This window comes from Nanorana parkeri, unplaced genomic scaffold, assembly GCF_000935625.1.
Source record: "Nanorana parkeri isolate BGI_ZX_2015 unplaced genomic scaffold, ASM93562v1 scaffold783, whole genome shotgun sequence".
NCBI lineage: Eukaryota > Metazoa > Chordata > Amphibia > Anura > Dicroglossidae > Nanorana > Nanorana parkeri.
In genome coordinates this window covers 291,429-311,010 of record NW_017307051.1, presented here as the reverse complement: position 1 = coordinate 311,010, position 19,582 = coordinate 291,429, and the positions used below count along the sequence as shown (strand labels likewise).

Here is a 19,582-nt window from a genome sequence, read left to right as displayed (position 1 = left end):
TGAAGGTTCCCCAGCATTTTTTTTAATGCAGGGCATTTTAGTGACACATCCTCTGGGCAGGTCCATGACATCCTGAATTCACAGTAGAGTCCTCAGTTTTCTGGGTTCACACTCAACCCAGAAGACCAAGGACATCTTATGACAAATAAGAGGTACTGCAGTGTACAGTTTCAGATTAAAGGTGAGTATTGCAGCCTGCACTGCTTATTGTAGTTTGCTTTGGTAGCTTTAATAAAGGAGGAAGGATGTGAATCTATTGGATCCACATTTTTGACGCGTGAATGAGGCCTTAGATTTAGAACAGTATTGGGTACATTTAGAAGTATTACTGACATGATATCTTTGAGATATAGGCACTCTGGTGGTATAGAGTTGTGTCAGCTTATTGGCCATCTTGTGGCTATTGGCACACTAAAATTTTAGGTCTAGTTGTTTTTTTTTTGTGTGTGTGTTTTTTTTAAAAACTTTTCATGAACACTAACTTTAGAGATACATTTTACTCTGTGGTGTATGCTTTGTAAATGACATATGGGTTTATTGAAGAGTAATAAATATATCTTAAAAATGGTATGGTGGAGTTGGAAGTGGTGTTTTTGTTATTGGAAAAAGGTGGGTACAATTCAGCTTTCTAGCCTTGGGCATATTAATACCTAGTCACGGCTAAGTTTTAACATCTGGATGGCTGCAGATTTCCTAGCTGTGCATAGTTACTTGGAGATAATATAGTGATATAACCATGAGGATACTCAGTGGGTTAACATACTGTTCATTGCCTCTCTAAAAACACTTCTATGTGAAATTCAATAACCACCCATTGGTAGCAGACTGGTCATGTAATCTTATATGGAGCATAGATAAAGGGTAAATTGATCTGTTCAAATTATATGTTTTTCTTTCATAACACAAACTTGAAGTACTTCTCCAATTTGGTGTGACTTGAAGATATATCTATTACATTTGCAGAAGTTTATGGCATGTTGAATGTAATTTGCACTAATAAATATTCGGCTGCTACATGTTCTATATGCTTTGCTCAGTCATATATTTTACACAACTTCTTAAAATGTGTTTTTACAGGATACATAGTTTTCATTATAGTCAGAAGCGCAGTTATCTATCTTTGGATGTTGCAGTATTGCTTTTCAATTTGAATGTGTCTGGTGTTTCTTTTTTAGTTTTTAACGGGTCTTGCAAATCATCGAGGGACAAAGAAACGTCTCACAAACACAAAAGCAAAGAGACCACCCCAGGGAAAGAGAGGAACCGTAACCATAAAGCCGAGAGCCGGATAGAGTCTGCCGCTGCTAACCACCAACCTGCTTCTAACACGGGCTCATATGCCAAAGGGCTCGCTGCTAACAACCACCACAGTCATCTTAGATCGGCTCAGGACTTAAGGAAACAGGTGAGCATTCTCTGCAGTGACAGAGCTGACTTGGTTGCATTCCTGTAAGCTGCATGGAATGTGTGAGGTTTATCCTGTTCAGTGTTTGCTGAAATTAATAGTAGCCCTTTACACAATACATTAATAACATTTGTATAGGCTGAATGCGTTAATTTTTGTGCTTCACTGGAAATAACAGTTTTGCAGTGTATTTACCCTGCAGTATTATAACAAGTAAATATTCATGCTTTAGAAATACACACTTCAGAAAAAGTAGTGCTTGTGGAAGCGCCATGTGCAGGGGGTGCCCTGAAGACTTTCAGTGTACAGTGTGCATTTACCTTGTAATGGCCAGTATTATCATCATGGTACCCATGTGGGCAAATATGCATCCTTGTCTAATTGCCAACAGGCTTCACATCAGATGCGTTAGGTTGTACCAGGCAGCCTTGCACAGCTGAGCCCTAATGCATAAACAAGCCAAATTGCCTTGTTTCCTATGAGGTCAGTTAACACCACCACATTGTGAATAGAACGAAATGTCATTTTGTGACATTTCTATTACCTTCATAAAAAAAGGTAAACAGTCTGATGTTCTGAAATCACTACATTGCACCGATTTCCTTCAATGCACACCAGAGCATGAGAGGAGCCAAAATATTAGATTTGCTTCATAAGAATCATGTAAGTTATGTACAGAATTATTCTGCTGCTGTTTATACCTTCACAAAACATTGAAACCCTTTGTAGTGTTTGTATTTTAGAAAAAACTAGACACATCAGTCATCTTAAAGGTTGCAAAAACGACTATTGATAAAGTGTAAAGAACAGAAGATTGCACACCATTCAGGGCTCAAACTTTATATTCCTTAAACCAAACTAGTCTAAAGATGACCTATTTGTACTTTTGTACGTTTGATGAAAAAATACCTAAGCGCAATATTTTCCGGTAATGTTATGATTCGAGCCCTCCCCTCCAACATCCTGAGGCCCTTATTAGTGAGTGAGGCCACCAGACAACTCTACTTGAATGCACATTCTAAACTCTATTTTAATCTTACTTTTCATGTGTTTATTAGTGCATTCAAATTGTATCTTTACTTGAGAAGCGTAAAAGGGCCTTGCTGTGCCCAGTGCTGCTTGATATTTAGACATGTTGGCAGCTGCCATTTCTCACTGTAATGAATGTAAACTCTAATATTTAGACAGATTAGATCACCAATACAGAACATCTTAGCAAACAGTGGCGCACCTTTGTGTAGTTAGTATTGAGAGTGCAGAAATGACTCGGCTTAGGCTGGTAAATAAACCTGCACTGAGAAGAAAATGAGAACTGTCATTGCTGACCTACTTCTGTAAATACTACTTGCTTAGCTGTTAGGACAATGCAGTGGCATCTGTCCATTTTGTATTCACTGACCCCGTAACAAATATGCCAATAAGAATTTCTAACCTTGCTGGCAGCATGCTTATCCCTAGTATGTAGCAAGCCAGAGACGAGGCAAGGTAGTCAGCAGTGGCAGTTGTAGCCTGTACTTTAGCATTGGAAATGCTTACTTGCAGTGTTTACCCTTTCTATGTGTGTATGTGTATGTATATATATATATGTGTGTGTGTGTGTGTGTGTGTGTGTGTGTGTGTGTGTGTGATACAACGATCACAGTATATTGATGTGAAGCTCCTCCATTCAGAAAATGGCTTGCACTCTTTTCTTATAATACAAGGTATTCTGTGACTGGGGGTGATTTTGACATTCATGCACCCCTTGTCCAATCACAGAAAGCCAGTTAATTGCTGCTACTAAAATCTAAAACAGTGGAGGTAAAGAAGGAAAGAGGTACAGGGCTGCATTACTGCAAGATAGGGTCAGAAATAGAAAAGGGCAATTCACACTTGCATCCTGGAAAACCTATGTAACCAATGCTTTTTTCCCCTCAAGTTTTATAAATCAATCTTTGTGTCAGGAGAGGGACTGCTCAGAGGTTTATGGGTAGGTATTGTAATCTTTTTTTCAGTGCTTTGTACCATTCCCTTACATGCCTTTCATATAACGCTATTAGGTTGATTTTAAAAATAACTGTTTTTTCTCCTGCCATAGAAAATCCTAGTTTTCAATGCATTGATGACAGCAATATATACATCTTTGAATTATCTCTGAATTTGTTTCCGATCAAACTGTTTTAAATAGCCTTGAAAATGAACCTTGCTATGCTCGATGAATATGTATTGTGAATATAATCCTCCCTCTAGCTAATTTCGATCAAATTGTATTGTAAGCGGAAAAAGGTCTAATATCCCAGCATGCAACACTTCAGAGGTCCTTTTAAAATTCTGAGCTTTGTCACTGCGAACGGAGAGCAGATGTTACTAAAAGCATTAACATTTTTTTATGCTAGACATGTGTAGTTTTTTCCTGTGCATGGCGCGTCTGCACGGGAAATAAAACCAGAGGAAAGCTTGCATGCACAAAGAAAACCCTGCAGTAAAACAAGCCAATGTTTCCCTAGATGCACTTCTACCACCCTGCTCTTTTTTTTGTTTGTTGCGGTTTAGTTGCATGTTCTGTTGTAAAGCTAGTTATAACAAAGCTGGAATTCAGGGTCAATAGGGTGTGCTTGAATAACAACCATGTTATGCAAATTGTCGAACAGGCTGCATGCAAAAAAGCGAATGGGGGAATTAATTAAACCTGGAGCAGACTGAATCTGGAGCGCCATGCATAGTAACCAGTGAGACTATATCTTCAGCTTGTTCACTTAATCTTTTAAAATGAAAGCTAGAAGCTGATTGGTTGCCATGCGCAGCTGCTCCAGTTTTAGTAAATTCCCCTTTATGTGCAATCATCAGTAGCAACCAATTTTAGCACAAAAGGTTTTAATTTGTTTTGAATAGAGAAGGAGAAGAATAATTGAGCAAAGCTGACCCGTTATTCAAAAAACAGGCTAGAGGCAGAGAGGTGACACTGGAAGCTACTTTGCGAAATCAGCAAATAAGTATGTCACCTGTGGTAGGTGTATGTAAAACCCTAGTTTAGGTGCACAGAATTATAAATCATTTGGTTTAAAGCTGAACTCTGGGCTGAAGAAAAAGTTACTCTTGCAGTGTGGTCCCCTCAATACTGCAAAGAGTTACAATGCTCATTTTGTTTATGGGATGATGAATAAGGTGAATTACTTTCTTTATTTCTGACTTCCCTGGCAGTCAGCACTCTTCGACTTTCCCAGAATGTGTTTGAGCCTTTGTAGTCCTCGAGTACAATGCAGGGCTACTGGTCCTGCATTGTATGGGATTATGTCAGAGATCTATGACCGGTTTGGCAGCAAAGGAAAGGGTTTTGAGGGACTAGTCGTATGAAGAAGACCCTTGCGGGAGTCAGGAATGAGTTAAATATTTCACCTTATTTCCACCCCTCTAGACAAAACAGGCATTTAACCCTTGCTGTGCGGAGGGGACCACACTGCAAGAGTAGCTTGTTCTTCAGCCCAAGGTTTAGCTCTACACTGTGTATTGAGCTGTTTATCCAGGCTATATTTTTTATTTGTTTCAAAATTGTGAGTAATATTTCTTTTAAAAAGTGAATGTTTGAAATGGCAAAAAGTGTTTTTTATAAACCCAGTGAAAAGAGACTATGCAGTGGGGAATTTAGTAAGTGGGTCTGATCGAATTGAGACAATACTGAGTATGCTCAGCTGGTATTCTGTGACACGGCAGCAAATAATTTCTGGAAATATTTATTTTCTATGGTTTTGGAAGAAAAAAACCTCCTTAGTTTGACAGTGGCATTGTGTTTCTCTACTAGAGACTTCACTACACTAGTGAAACATTGGTTAGCATAGGAAGCTGCTCTCCTGGCAGTACCAGGCCTTCAAAAATAATAGGTGGGTGTGCAAAGTGATAGCATCGTATTGCGCGTAAAAAAAAACAGATCAAGGGCTGTAAAGTCACCAGCCCTTTCAGGCATGTAATTGCACCTCACAAATTGTGATGAATAGCGTGACAGACATGCTGTATATACTGAAATTTCTGGGCCTTGCAGAGTCCCTTTCTGAAGCCAACATTAGTCACTATGTTGCCTTCACAAAGGGACCCTGTGAGGCCCAGAAATGTTGGTATTTATGTCTGTGACATTGCCCTTCACAATAACTTTAGGAGATGCAATTGCATGTCTGGATTGTGGTGACTTCGTATTCCTATGCAAGTCTTGAACATTTCTTTTTAAGGTCTCATTCACATCTGAATGCAGTGCGCTTCAATGCATGCATTTTGGTGTGTTGAGATGCGTTGTGCTAGCCTATCCAAAATAAATCGCTGTCAAAACTTGATAAAATAGATACTGCACCATTTTTTAAGTGCAACATAAACCATCGAGCATTGTGTATGTGTGCTTTGTGGTGCTCTTTAATGCAGGTGTGTTGCAGCGTTAGATTGTGTTAGAGAGTGCACTGCAAGGCATCACAACAATTTATCTACAGTGGGTTGCAACGCAAAGTTATTAAATCCTATAGTAGAACTTGCCTTGAACTCCCGACTCCTGGGCCTCCCTGTTGGTCAATATTTTGATGGGCACATCATATTAAAGGAACAGTGCGCTAGTAGACGTGTTCTGGAAATTGTATGGATCACGAGAGAAGAAAGTAGACTTTTTTTAAAGTTTTTGTCTCTGTAATGCACCGGAATGTGCTGCTTTACAAAATGCCGTTGGGGAAGAGAGATTGAAGTTTTTAAATTGATTGCTTTAAAAGTTTCAGAGCAGTAAATAGATATTCTCCTGTTTGTCAGGGGACAAAGAGACCGTCTGGAATTTATTATTAGTGGAGACAGACATACATAATTATAAGCTGTGAGACTGCAGGAAACTTTAGTAGCGTTGCCTCTCGCCTGACAGGCTGGTCTGGTAGTAGATAGGACGCCTTCATTATTTTGCATCTCCCCTTAAGTTACTGTGACCCAGCATGAACTTCACCGATCACATGTTCCCTACACAAATGCTCAGATTACACAACCCGCATTCATAACACCACCGTGTAGTGCTGAAGAGCTTTTAATACTGCTTGCAAGTATTACATTGTGAGCATATTCATTCTGAAAGATATGGGCAATATTTTAAGAGGATTTAGTTTTGAAACATCTTATTTTTCAGACGGATGTAGGTTATTAACTTTTTTCTTATGTTGCATTTGCCAAATTAATAGTTCTGAAAAACATTTCAGAACTATTTATTTCTGTAAATATAGATGCCTTGATTTAGATTGCAGACCAGGTTTTTCCCTTCCATCTCCCTTACCTTCCTTCGCAATGGTGCGCCTCCTTGCTACAAGCCTTACCTTCAAACTAATGCCATCCCCCAGCCCTAACCAACACCACCCCAGCTACTTACTTACTGTCTTATCACAGCTGTGGTCCGCTCCAGTGTTTACTTAAAAACAAATATCTTCAGTCTTGTGCAATGAAAAGAATTTGTCTGCAGAGGAGAGAAGTGCTGAAGTGAACCGCTGCTGGTGTAGGAGTGTAAATTCAGCTTAGCTTGGGAAGGTCATTGAAATCATTTTTAACAAATTCAAGTGTATAATATATAATACTAACATACATATCCATTACACTTGGACCCCCACAATCATACACTTATCATACACTTATCATCCATTTGTCATGAAGATGCAATTCCTTGGTACACAGGTTTGGGAGGTCCGCTGATTTGCATCGTATTATAGATTGTTATTAAGCTAGTTCTTTAAGATGTAATGTACTGCTATTAGAAATTGATGAAAGGTTTTTATTCAGACCTGAAGTTCCTTTTAAAGCTTTTTCTAAGAAGATGAGGCCAAGGAAAATGTATTATTGGATTGATATCTCTTGGTGTTTAAAGTTTAACAGATTATTCTTTTTTTTTCACATGTCTATATGGCTGTGACACACCAGAAGAACTACAATACAGTATGAATATTACATTATAAAGCATAATGTAAACAGTTCCAAGAAGTATAGTTGAATTCATGCTTTCTTTTTGAATTCTTACATGTTTGTTCTCTGCACACTTTTTAAGGTTTCCAAGGTGAATGGAATTACTCGATTGTCATCATCGGGTTCTAATGCAGTCGGTGCCAAAAAGACGAGAGAAGCGAGACCTTCACCGTCCAAAACTGTGAAGTATACTGCAACGGTGACCAAGGGAACTGTCACATACACCAAAGCCAAGAAAGAACTGGACAAGGCAACCAAACTGAATCACAGCAAAACCAGTTCATCTGTTCACACAATCTCAGGGACCACAGAAAGCAGCAATGCAAAAACTCGTAAACAGGTGCTATCTCTTTCCACATCCAAGGCCAACTGTGCCACTGGTATTAACTGTGCCAAGATGAATGGCAGGTTGAGCAAAAAGCTGTGCACTAGGGAGGAGGGAAGGCAGTTAAGGGAAGGACTGCGTAATTCAAAAAGACGTCTGGAGGAAGCAAACCACCCCACCGAGGCACAGCCTTTGGTAAAAAAAATTAAAGTATCCGCCAGCTTGCCTGAAGTCAGAAGCAAGAGGCTTGCAGCGGAGAAACCGGTGCTTAATGGACACACAAAGAAAGAAGTGCCAGAGAAGATGATAGAGAGAAACAGGCCAAAGCGGGCCTCAACAGCCAAGAGCACTTCAGTTACACAAACCCACAGCAAGACGGAAGATGCTGGCAGTGAAAATCGCTCTACCTCGCAGACAGATGCCTCGCACAAAACTCTTGACCCTAAGCCAGAAAAACAAGCTGAGAGGGCCAGGTGTGTATCCATGTGTGAGATCCCTGTCCTCCAACCCTCTGCCAAGGAGTTTCATGATCCCCTGATCTACATTGAGTCCATCCGAGCCCAAGTGGAGAAGTATGGCATGTGTACAGTAATCCCTCCGCCAGACTGGAGACCTGAGTGCAAGCTGAATGATGAAATGCGCTTTGTAACGCAGATTCAACACATACACAAGCTTGGTAGACGCTGGGGTCCCAATGTGCAGCGGCTGGCCTGCATCAAGAAGCATCTCAAATCTCAGGGTATCACCATGGATGAACTTCCACTCATAGGTGAGCGTATTACTATGATCCACGTGCTTGTTAGACTCTTTCTTCACAATAGCTCTGTTTTAAACAGGATTAATAGAGTGGAATCCACAATTCTGCGCTTAATGTCATACTTGTTTATTGCAAACAGTTTCCATAACACTGGATAACAGTTCACACATCTTTTCCCAATGTCTCTTCTTTCTGTCATCTGTGTAGTTCCTCTGTAGTGATCCAAAAACTGCACTTGATTGCATAAAAAGATGTGTGAAAATGTATATCTTCTTTCAAGATCATCAAAAATATTAATGATTTTACGAAGTGTAAAATGAAATCTTCATTAGATAAATTCTAACTTTAGAAGGAATGTCAATTTAGAAATGCACTAAGCCTTTTAGTCATCTCTCGATTTTCATGCGTCATGTTTAATATCTGATCCTAGTCTATGTATTTGTTAGACTTCACACGTCATCTTATTTTAAAGAATATTTACATATCTGATAGTTTGCCACTGTGTTAATCTATGCCACATCACTTTCATCCTCATCTCTTTCCACTCTTTTGTGCTTGGTCACTTATCTTTATTCATGTTGTTCTATGGTTGCTTTGCTAAAGCCACATAATCGTTATGCCAAAGCGTGCTTGCAAAAAAGGTAGTCACCGTGTTTGACCACACCAATAGATTTAGCCGCATTAATTATTTTTCTATTCTTTCCCTACTTTTTGTAGGGTCCTTATGACATTAAAAACAGGGGGAGCAATGTACTAATAGTTTCTTGGCATTTTACCAAATGTACTTTGTTGTGATCTTTGAGAGTTCAATACTTCACAGTAGAGGCAGCTATAGAGGTCAGAAATGGCATTTCGTAAAGCTCCTTAACTGCCTGTTAAGAATATGTAAGCACTGTAATGGCTAAAGCCTGAGCACTGATGCACTTTAAATCCGTGTTAAGTAAATTGAATATTCTGTCTTTTACTACAGGTAGATGGTGGTTCATTTGGTTACAGAAATATCTACTGAGCTTTTTTAGTAATCAATATAGTACATATTCCCCTCAGTTTTTCACATGGTTTCCATGTCTCAATTAGTACTCTGATGTTCATTTGAAATCCTCACTGGAATTGTTCTGGTTTTCACATCCAGGTTAAATCAAGATTTTTGTTATGTCTTTGGGACATGATTCAATTCCTACTCAATCTTGGAGCCTTAATAATCACCTGCATTTGATTGGCCCTCAGTCTGTTAGGCTGGGTTCACACCAAGCGTATCGAATATGCGTGTTTGTCTCGCCTTTTGTGTCACGCGTTTGTCGCACGATTCGCGGTAAAAACAGCACAACAAACACGCGTTTCCGAGGGCTACTTGGCTGTATCCCAATGGAAATACGCGACAAAAACACCACAAAGAAGCTCCTGTACTTCTTTGGGCGTTTTGTAGCGCGTTCATACGGCCTGTAATACGCCCAGGTGTGAACTATACCCATAGGAAATAATGGGATTTCGGTGTTTGAGCGTTTTGCAGAGTGTAGGAATGCGCTGCAAAACGCTCAGGTGTGAACCGGGCCTAACACTTTTCACTAACTACACTTCAAAAATGCTTTGCTGTAGTTCTCTTGTCTGCTATTCTGGATCATTTTAGTCTAAGACAAATGTAAAACATTTGTCTTACAAGGTTGAATCTGATTTCGACAGCAGACAAAGTAGGTCAATCAAAGTGCTTATCAGGGTACTAAGGTGGTTCAGGTTTTGAATCACATCTCTTGCAATGAATACGCTTGTGGGTCAGCACAGACATAGGGTGTGTGAATGTTTACTTCCATTTTTACAACAGTTGAAGCTTATTCCCAAGTGCCCATATATAGCCCTGACCGATTTTTATTCTGCCATGGATTGCAAGAATCTTAAAGCCCATTTCCACCTTTGCAGAGGTATTTAAAAAACATATGCCAGCATTGTACACAGAGTTTACATGAAGCAGGCATAGGCAGCCGATTAACTATATGAACACAGAAATTGACTTTTTTGTTAGCTTTCCTTTTCATATTTCTGCCACTGTGCTGTGCAAGAAATGTGTGTATGTTCCCCCACTTCCCTCCAGACAGTGTATTGTATGTAAAGGCAGAGCTGGTGTTTACTGATCATATTACAATGGGTGACAGGTAGGGGGGTAGCTGATTACAGTGTGACACCGTGGTGTCAGACTGATTTTGCTGTAGAGAACAATTTTGAATTTTTTGGCTTCTGGCCTAATAAAACCTTCATAAAAAATGTAGAAAGCCTGCAATGTGAGTCATGAAAATGTGCATAGGTGTACATCATCACTCCACCTCTTCATTACTACAATGATAATCACTTACAAATGTGGAAATGGACTTTAAAATATTCTTGACTTGAATGTGCTACATTAAGGTAGAAGAAAGAAGAACATGTTTGCAGAGTTTGACCTGGAAGTATTTCTTTTAGAATTATGTAAATATTAACCTTTTCACCTGAATACTGCTGTTTTAAAATGTGCAAAAATGGAACTTTGTTAAAGTCATATTGTTCCCCTTCTGTATGCTGACACTACCATGCATATATCTTACAGATATATATATATATATATATATAGTAAGGGTTGTCACAAGTTTTTGTTGGGTTTAAGTGATGTAGACCTTGAACTCAGCACACAAAGTGCTATAGGTTAGAGGAGATGTGGGTTGGTGGGTGGAAAGAGACAGGAGTATTTATTATTTTTTTTTCCTTCATTTTCAAGCGGTTTGAATTCTAGATTCAACTCTTACAGTGGAATGTTCTATTCCATACAGGGCATCAGGTTCCTTTCCCCGAAATCTTTGGCCCTGGGATGTGATCCTACGGCTGTCTCCTCCCTTGTGACAACCCTGCGCACATATGTGGAATTCCCTAAGAACCCACAAATGTTTTAAAGGCTTTTTTTTTTTTAAACTGATTTCTCTCTGTTTCTTTGTGTTGATGTGCCTACTAGGCATTCAAGAATCTTTCACAGCGCTTTGTCCTGAAAGAAGACTGGGCCCCATTATGTTCCCGCATTCAGAATTCAGCTCTTCAATTTATAATATATATGCCTTATTATTAATACATCACCACCATGCTGGCCCTGAGACAGAATGGGTGTTATGTATTATAATCTTTACCTTGCTGTTCTGGGGATAATCGACAAGTGAAGCACCCGTCAGTGCAGTGATCTCCAGAGTGTGTCCTGAGCAGTGTATCTTTGCCGCTCAATGGTGTGGAAGAGATACCAGCATGCACCTCTGAGAATGTCTGGTGTCCAGCAGTGTATTGCTATCTGCAAGTGGTAAATGGGCAACGGCCAAAGTCAATCCTAATGTTAGTCAAGACCTTTTGGTAAGTGGTAAGTCTCAATGGTTATCCCAGAACCTCTGGGAAACAAAAGTAAGCCAATCCTTTTTTGTCCTGTTGCTTTCTTGTGCGCGTCCTGCCTTGGATTGTGAGGACTTTTTAGAAAATATTCCCCTGTGTCTCCCAGTATTCCTGACCTTAGCTTTGTCTTTGTGAGAATCCTTTTGTTCTTTAACAAAAGAAACTTGCACTTAAGATGTACCGCAGAGATTAGTAATAGTCCATACAGAATTTCTACTCATGCTTCTTTAGAGCAGATTGTAATTTAACAATCCATACCACAAAACATGCTTCAGTCAATGCTAGGTTTAAACATCCATACAAATTCAAGATACTGTTGTCTGCTTTGGAGCCATTTTTCTATAGGGGAAGCTAGAACTCTTTATCCTTCCACCTTTTGAGAAATGGATGATGCTTTTGCTTTTCGCTACTTCGTAAATGTTGTAGTCCGTTTTTCTTTTTTTAATTGATGACTTGTATGAGGAATAAAGAGTTACCAATATGTAATTGCACATCATAGATTAACAACCTTTTTTCCTTTTTAAAGAATGGTATTGGAACTTCAGTTATCATTTTATTGTTGTTTGTGTCTTCATTGGGGAGTTCCCCTCTTTTTCTGTCCCAGTGATACTAAGACAAGAAATTACAATTATATGTGCAGGTGTTATTGGCACAAGAGGAAACAAAACCTGACAAAGGTTATAATACTTTCCCATGTTACTAAATAAATGTGATTTTTTTGTTTGTGCCACAGCAAAGAGCTATCACATTTAGGGATGTTCAGATACCAAGGAGCATACGGAGCTCCTGGGATTTGTACAATGTATTATTTTTTAAAAATAAATATATACAAGTTATGCACCGATACCATTTTTCCAAGTACTGATACTTGTCCAAGTACTTACAGATACAAGTACTGATACATTTTTGTTTATTCTTATGTGACAGTTTTTCTAAAACAATACAGACTAATGATTTCAGGACAGTGGTGGGGAGCCAGGGTCAGGTCCCAGCTGCAACCACTGCAACCCTGGTAGTTCTCGTGAAAATGCCAAGTATCGGCACTGGTATCTGAACATCCCTAATCACATTGATTCCTATCTTAGTAATACCATGTCACTGGGACAGAAAATGAGGGCAAGAGCTCCAATGGCGACGCAACCAATAAACACTTAACAGAAGTTCTGACTCTTATCACCTTGGTGAAAGCTAAAAACAAGTTTGGGCTGGAATTGTGTTTCAACTTTTCCAAAATTTGTCCCCACGTAAGCCACAATTTGTGCAGTCACTGAAGTGTTGAAGGTTGTCTACTCTATGCCATTAGAAGAGGATCCAAAACTATGCTGTTATTAAAAGTGACCCCATTGCAATTTTCTAATTTGTTGTTTTGGGTTTTCCTCCCAACCTCCACACAGGAGGCTGTGAGCTAGATTTGGCTCAGTTTTTTCAACTTATCAATGACATGGGTGGCATGCAGCAAGTGACAGACCTCAAGAAATGGAACAAACTGGCAGACATGCTTCGAATCCCAAAAACCGCACAGGACCGGCTAGCAAAACTGCAAGAGGCTTACTGTCAGTACCTCCTCTCATATGACTCTCTTTCCCCTGAGGAGCACAAAAAACTGGAGAAAGAAGTTCTACAGGAGAAAGAAAACCTGGAAAAGAAGAAAGGTCCACTGGAAGGGCAAACTGAGAACTCCTATAGATTACATTTGCTCCCTAGATACGAGCCCAAAAATGGATTAATTAATGGAGTTGTACACCGCAATGGCTTACGTGGTAAGCTAAAAGAGATGGATGTTCCTCTGAAAAATGGCAGGCGGAGGCTGTTTACTCTGGAAAAAGAATACACTGAGGAGCATCCTGAAGATAAAGGTTTATTTGGTGACCTGCACAAGTGTATCTACAAGGTAAGTCAGGGTCCAGTAATAGCATTGTACAGTGCTCCCTAGTGTATGTCATTTACTCCATAAAATAACTGGAATTTCAGTATGTACTCAACTAAAGCAGACCAGACAAAACAGAAGGAGGTTGTGGTGATAGGAAATCCAGCTTGAAAGCTCTGTGAATTAGAAACCAAGACCTATGCAAATTACAGTAAACTCTCCATTATCCATGGGAATTGGTAGATTCTGGATAAATATAGATTCTGGTTAACTGAGATTTACTATTAAAAATAGGTCTAACTAATGCCATACCCAATACTATACCATATCATAACATAAACTCCGTGTTGATTTCATATTAATATTGAAATTCAGTCATCAAAAGCAAATAGACACACTTAAAACAAATTAAGACTAATAGGCACACAATCGTTAGGATAATACATGCCGCAGAACAGTGAGTACAAACGGGATTTTTTTTTTCTGGTTAGTTGAATACTGGATAACAGTTTACTGTAGTTGATTTGTGCTTCAACTTGTCCAGTTTATACCATTACTGAGTTTTATTTAGGCATTTACGTTTAATCATGACTTATGTCATACATGGATATTAGCCTTTTTGTAAATAACTTTTGAAGTATTTACACACACATGCATTAATCAACGTTGCAGTAGAGAACTATGTATGGGCACCTGTGTGCGTCTCTACTTCTCTTACCCTGCTGTGAAAATTACAAATAAGTCAGAGTTAAGGTGACCATACACTGTACGATTATCGTACGATAATCGCGGGAAATCCCGCGATCGTACGATCACACAGTGTATGGAAGGCGTGCGACCGTTTCTACGGTACGATCGCACGTCTTCCATCGAACAAGCAGGCTGGAAAACCCTCGTTCGTACGATTCTCGACAGGTTAGTGGTGTGCTTGTTCGACAACAGGCCTGTGTGCGCACGCGCACTTTGCCCGTTCAGCATTGCAGTACAATCTGCCTGTCCAAGATGGACAGATTGTACGTTTTTTTTCATTTTTTTACAACCTATAAAGGTGGCTTTTGTCTTGCGAGGGTTGTACAGTGTATGACCACCTTTATAGTCAAGTAAATTGACCCTGCTAAATATGGCCTGAGTATTCAAGCTTCAGTCATCTCTGGTCATGAATGGTTACTAGGGAAATATAGAAGGCTGGAGTTGAACTTAAAGGAGAGAAAAAAATATTATGAAATGAGATGTCACGTATTATAAGAATGGGTTCCCTGGAATAGCTGTAGCAGCAGGTTGCAAGCATTTGGGTGGTATTCACAATCTGTTTTGTTTCCAGGGAAGGTCGATGTCTCTCACCACTTTCTTCAGGACAGCAAGAAACGTCATGAACATGTGTTTCAATAAAGAGCCAACTGTAGCAGAGGTTGAGGTGAGTTAATGCAGTAGCAACATTCTCTGGGGGGAGGTTACTGAAAGTTGTGTCACAACTGCTTAAAACCGCAAACCTGATTATCCGAAAGAGGCCTTCTGGCATTGGGAACCATGGTAGCAGAATTTCAGCAAAAAACACAGTTAACGTATTCATATAGAAATATGCTTGCACTTTTTGCATATAGTAAATAAAACATATACAAATATAGTCAGATTGTTAGACAATCTCATGGTGGAATCAGATGCCTGCTACTCCCAGGGAAAATATTGTAATTGTTCTTCCTGAAAATGTCACAGATTTCTGCTTGCATGCACCTTTTGCTCCTTAGTTATACAAGTATGCTCAGGCAAACCGAGCATTCATGTCTGTGTCCAAAACAGAGACTAGAATTATTGGAGGGTGGTTGGATTATGTCTGCATGTGGACCATCCTACGACCACCTATAGTGGCACCTGTGTTTGAGTTCTTTGAAAGATTGAAAGTAAAGTTATTGAACCAGACTTAAAGTGTGACTAAACTCAGGAGTCAAATCTTAAAATGCATTCAAGTACCTTAACTATTAACAGAAATGTATTTTATTTGTGTATCACTCAGCTGTAGATTCCCAAATCATCTTGAAATTCATAATGACACTGTCCTTCCTTCTGGAGGGTGGCTACTTTTGTTCCCCATGGTCCCTGTGTGTGTTGTAAAGTAGCCACAAGCTCCCTCCTGTGATGTAAAGTAGCCACCACTCCAAGCCCTCATGGAGCTTGGAGTGGTGGCTACTTTACATCACACACCGGGACCATGGAGAACAAAAGTAGCCACCCTCCAGAAGGAAGGACAGTGTCATTATGAATTTCAAGATGATTTGGGAATCTACAGCTGAGTGATACACAAATAAAATACATTTCTGTTAATAGTTAAGGTACATGAATGCATTTTTAAGATTTAACTCCTGAGTTTAGTGTCGCTTTCAGTTTACATGTCTAGCTAACCTAACAAAGTCTGTTTGCAATTTACTGTACATAGACTTTATTACCTATTCTGCATATTCTGCTGTTTATTTGTAGCAGCAACATAACATAGATTGACAAAGATTATATAGATTTTATATGCCAGAGTGTATGAACATCCCCATGGTCCCTATCTCTTCCAGAAGCCATGTGTACTATTGTGCCAATCCACTTAAAGAAAACAATCAAATCTCAAAACTTTATCTAGTGATGATGATTAGATACTTTCATAAGAATATATACATTTATTGACTGTGCTTTGCATCAGTCTTCTGAAAAATCATATTGTTGGTAGCTGAGAGTTACATAAATGTCTAGAGCCAAAGGATACGTAGCCTTTCTAATCTATAGAAGTGACTGTCAGGTGTTTATATTTAATACTTGGATTCTCTGTTCCATACTATATGTATATGGTCCATTACAAAAAGACAAACCTGTGGCAAAATAATATTAGCTTGTTGGAAATAATTACAGCAGTAAGTAATATTTGGCTCTCTGCAGTGCCCTGTCTCTCTACAATAAATGAAACATTACACGCAAACAAGCTTCCTCCATAAAACCTTAGAACACAGCTATTTTCAATTCTAATGAGTTGCTGCAATGATTCCTATAATAAATGTTCTAGAAAGTGAATCACAGAATAATTCTGGTACCGTAGTACATGTTCTATTCTCCAGTCATTAACCATTGTTGCAGCTGACCTGAATTACACCATGTTGTACTGCTAAATCACAGCCAGCTGCTTGTAATAATCTTTGGTGTACACGAAATGCATGTTCTTGTGGGGCTGTCCAAAGCTGCTGGAACAAAATAAATCTACTGCATTGAAATAGGATTGTGAAATGTGAAAGAAACTCAGCAGTCCATGTATTTATTGTAGAGGTCATTTTAGGACGTAGTATAGAGTGAGCTGCATATTATTATGGGTTTTCCTTTTGTGCTGTAATGCTTTAGTGACAGATTGAAGGTTTTAATATATACCTTTATAAAGAATAAGTGACTGCTATGAACTACAGCTGAATATATATTGAGACAGAGACGCAGGCTGCGGCAGCAGACAGAGTTTTCTTGTGACCTTTCACCTTTTGCTGCATTGCATTACAAGTCCCAACAGCTGCTATAGGGCAGACTAGGATTTCTACTTAATAGTTCTGGAACTAAAGAGAGTAAAAATAAAAAGTGATTTCAGCTACATTTGGATTCTGAAATATGTGGTTTAGGAACACAATGTGAATGATTTACTAAATATAAACTGTTCACTTGGCAAATCTTATCTTATCTTAATACATAAGGTGAAGGTGTGTTCACTAATCATCCAATCACGTTTAAGCAAAAATCAAGTTGTTTTTTTGTTTTTAATTCTTTCCTTGCATATGATTGAGTATTTAAAGTTACATAGTATTTGAGGTTGAATAAAGACACAGGTCCATCAAGTTCAACCTTTGTGTGTATGTGTGTGTCTGTGCATGTGTATGCGTATACACGAATCCCTATGTGATCTTGTTTTAAGAGTACCTGAACCCCTGTATGTTACAGTCTAAATGCTTTTTGAATGATTCAATACTCACTGCTGATACCACTGCTTGTGGCAGCGAGTTCCAGATTTTAACTGCTCTAACGGAAAAGAAACCCCTACGCCCTCTGTGGTTACATCTTTTTTTGTCCACCAATTTTAGGTAGTGGCCTCTAGTCTTTGTTAGGAAGTTTAGGCCTTGTTCACACCAAATGCAGAGCAGATCTGCATGACTTTCTGCACACTCAGTGCAGTGGGTTGTGCTGCGTTTTTTGCCGCGTTTTTGATGCGTTCCGGGCCGTTTTTGGTAGAAAAGAAAAAAAAAAACATTTTAAGTTTAAAATGGGTGTTCAGTGCGTTCCAGAGCAAGTAAAATAGGGCTTGCTGCAGTTTTTTCTTACCTGCTCTGGAACGGAACGCTGCGATGTGAACTGGAGCTAAAAATTCCATTGGAATACATTGAACACAGTTTTGCTCCGGTTTGTAACTGCTCTGCTCCTGGAACACGCTTGGTGTGAACAAGGCCTTAGAGTAAAAAGTTTATTACTGATGTTGCCATCACCACTAAACATCATGTCCCCTCTTAATCGCCTCACTTCCAACGTGAACAAGTTTAAATTTAGTAAGCTTGACTATGACCCCCAAGTGAAGTGAACACAGCTTCACCTTATTTAAAAAGCTAAGGGGTCAATTTATAAACAATTCGTAGAGCCCTTCACCATGTGAATGTTGATTTTGTGACAATAGAGGCACAAATTAATGTTCTTGGAATATTTTCTTTTTTTGGTTGAATTTAACATTCTGAAAATGCCACCTTATAGCCACTAGATGCTTATTTACCAGCCATGCTCTTTAAATAATTTGTCCACGTCAAAGTTTCACCTCTTGTCTATTTTTTTAGTAAAATAACGGCAACACAAGCAGCATTAAGAAAGGAAGCCATACAATTGTATGTAGCAGCAAACTCTGAAAGCACCTACCTTTTGGTAAAATAAAATCCTGTTACATGACATTTCATTTACTATACATTGAAAGGTGTACTCCATAATTTTATAGATCAACACATTAAATGCCCTTCTTGATCTATTGACAAAGTATTTTTAACAGTCATCCCGTAATAGTTACAACAGGTACACACAAGAACACTTTGAAATATGCTATTTGCTCCTATCAATAGAAATGATAGGAAAATGTTTATAAATCAAAGTGTGGACAACATAATACTACATGAATAAGGAGGTGAGTCTTGAAGTAACTAAATTACACTTACAGACATGCAGGGATGGGTCACATACATTTGGCAATTGGTATTTAATGTTACATTATCAAAGAGTTGTGTGAATTTTCAAAGCAATGTAATCCAACAAACACAATTCCACAGACTCCAAAATGGTTGTAACCCAGTTTGCAAGTGCTTCAATCTAAAAAACGGCAAGGCTTTGTACTATTGGGTATTTGCTTTAGTTCTTCTACCTGCTGTGTGTTCTGTTTATCACTTATAAATTTAGCTGTCTAGTATAATAATAAAAGAAAAATATCCAGAGTCAATGTGTGTATAATATTTAATGTGTAATAGACCTTAGTTGTGTAAAGGGCGTCAATATGGTGATTATACAAAGTTCACAGTACTTGATCATTTTTTTCAAAGAAACAGTATACGTTTTATTGTGTTGAATTTCTTAAATTTTTTTTTATTTTAACACATACTTTTTCATGTATTATCTTTACCAAGAAATGATTTTGAAGCTTCTCTCTGCCTGTGTTTGCCATCATGAATGCTTATGATTAGTTTTTAAGGGAGAAAATACATGATTTGACTTGCTTCTCAATGTATGTGGAGTCATTTTGTCATGTCAAAAATCTGCGTTCACTGTAGCCATTGTCGCTAGACACATTATATTGCTGTTAATTAGTGGTCTCCCAGCCTCTCTTTGGACTTCTCCTTTCCCAGTTTATTCTTAGTTTCC

General features: G+C 38.8%; 1 protein-coding gene across 1 annotated transcript in view; it reads left to right on the top strand.

Moving 5' to 3' along the window:
* JARID2 (jumonji and AT-rich interaction domain containing 2) overlaps positions 1 to 19,582 on the top strand; it is a 156,917-nt gene that overhangs the window by 117,017 nt on the left and 20,318 nt on the right. The window contains exons 6-9 of the mRNA XM_018564793.1: positions 1,176 to 1,405; positions 7,428 to 8,439; positions 13,215 to 13,711; positions 15,009 to 15,101. Coding sequence (XP_018420295.1) covers positions 1,176 to 1,405; positions 7,428 to 8,439; positions 13,215 to 13,711; positions 15,009 to 15,101 — 1,832 coding nt within the window. The remainder of the gene's footprint in view (positions 1 to 1,175; positions 1,406 to 7,427; positions 8,440 to 13,214; positions 13,712 to 15,008; positions 15,102 to 19,582) is intronic.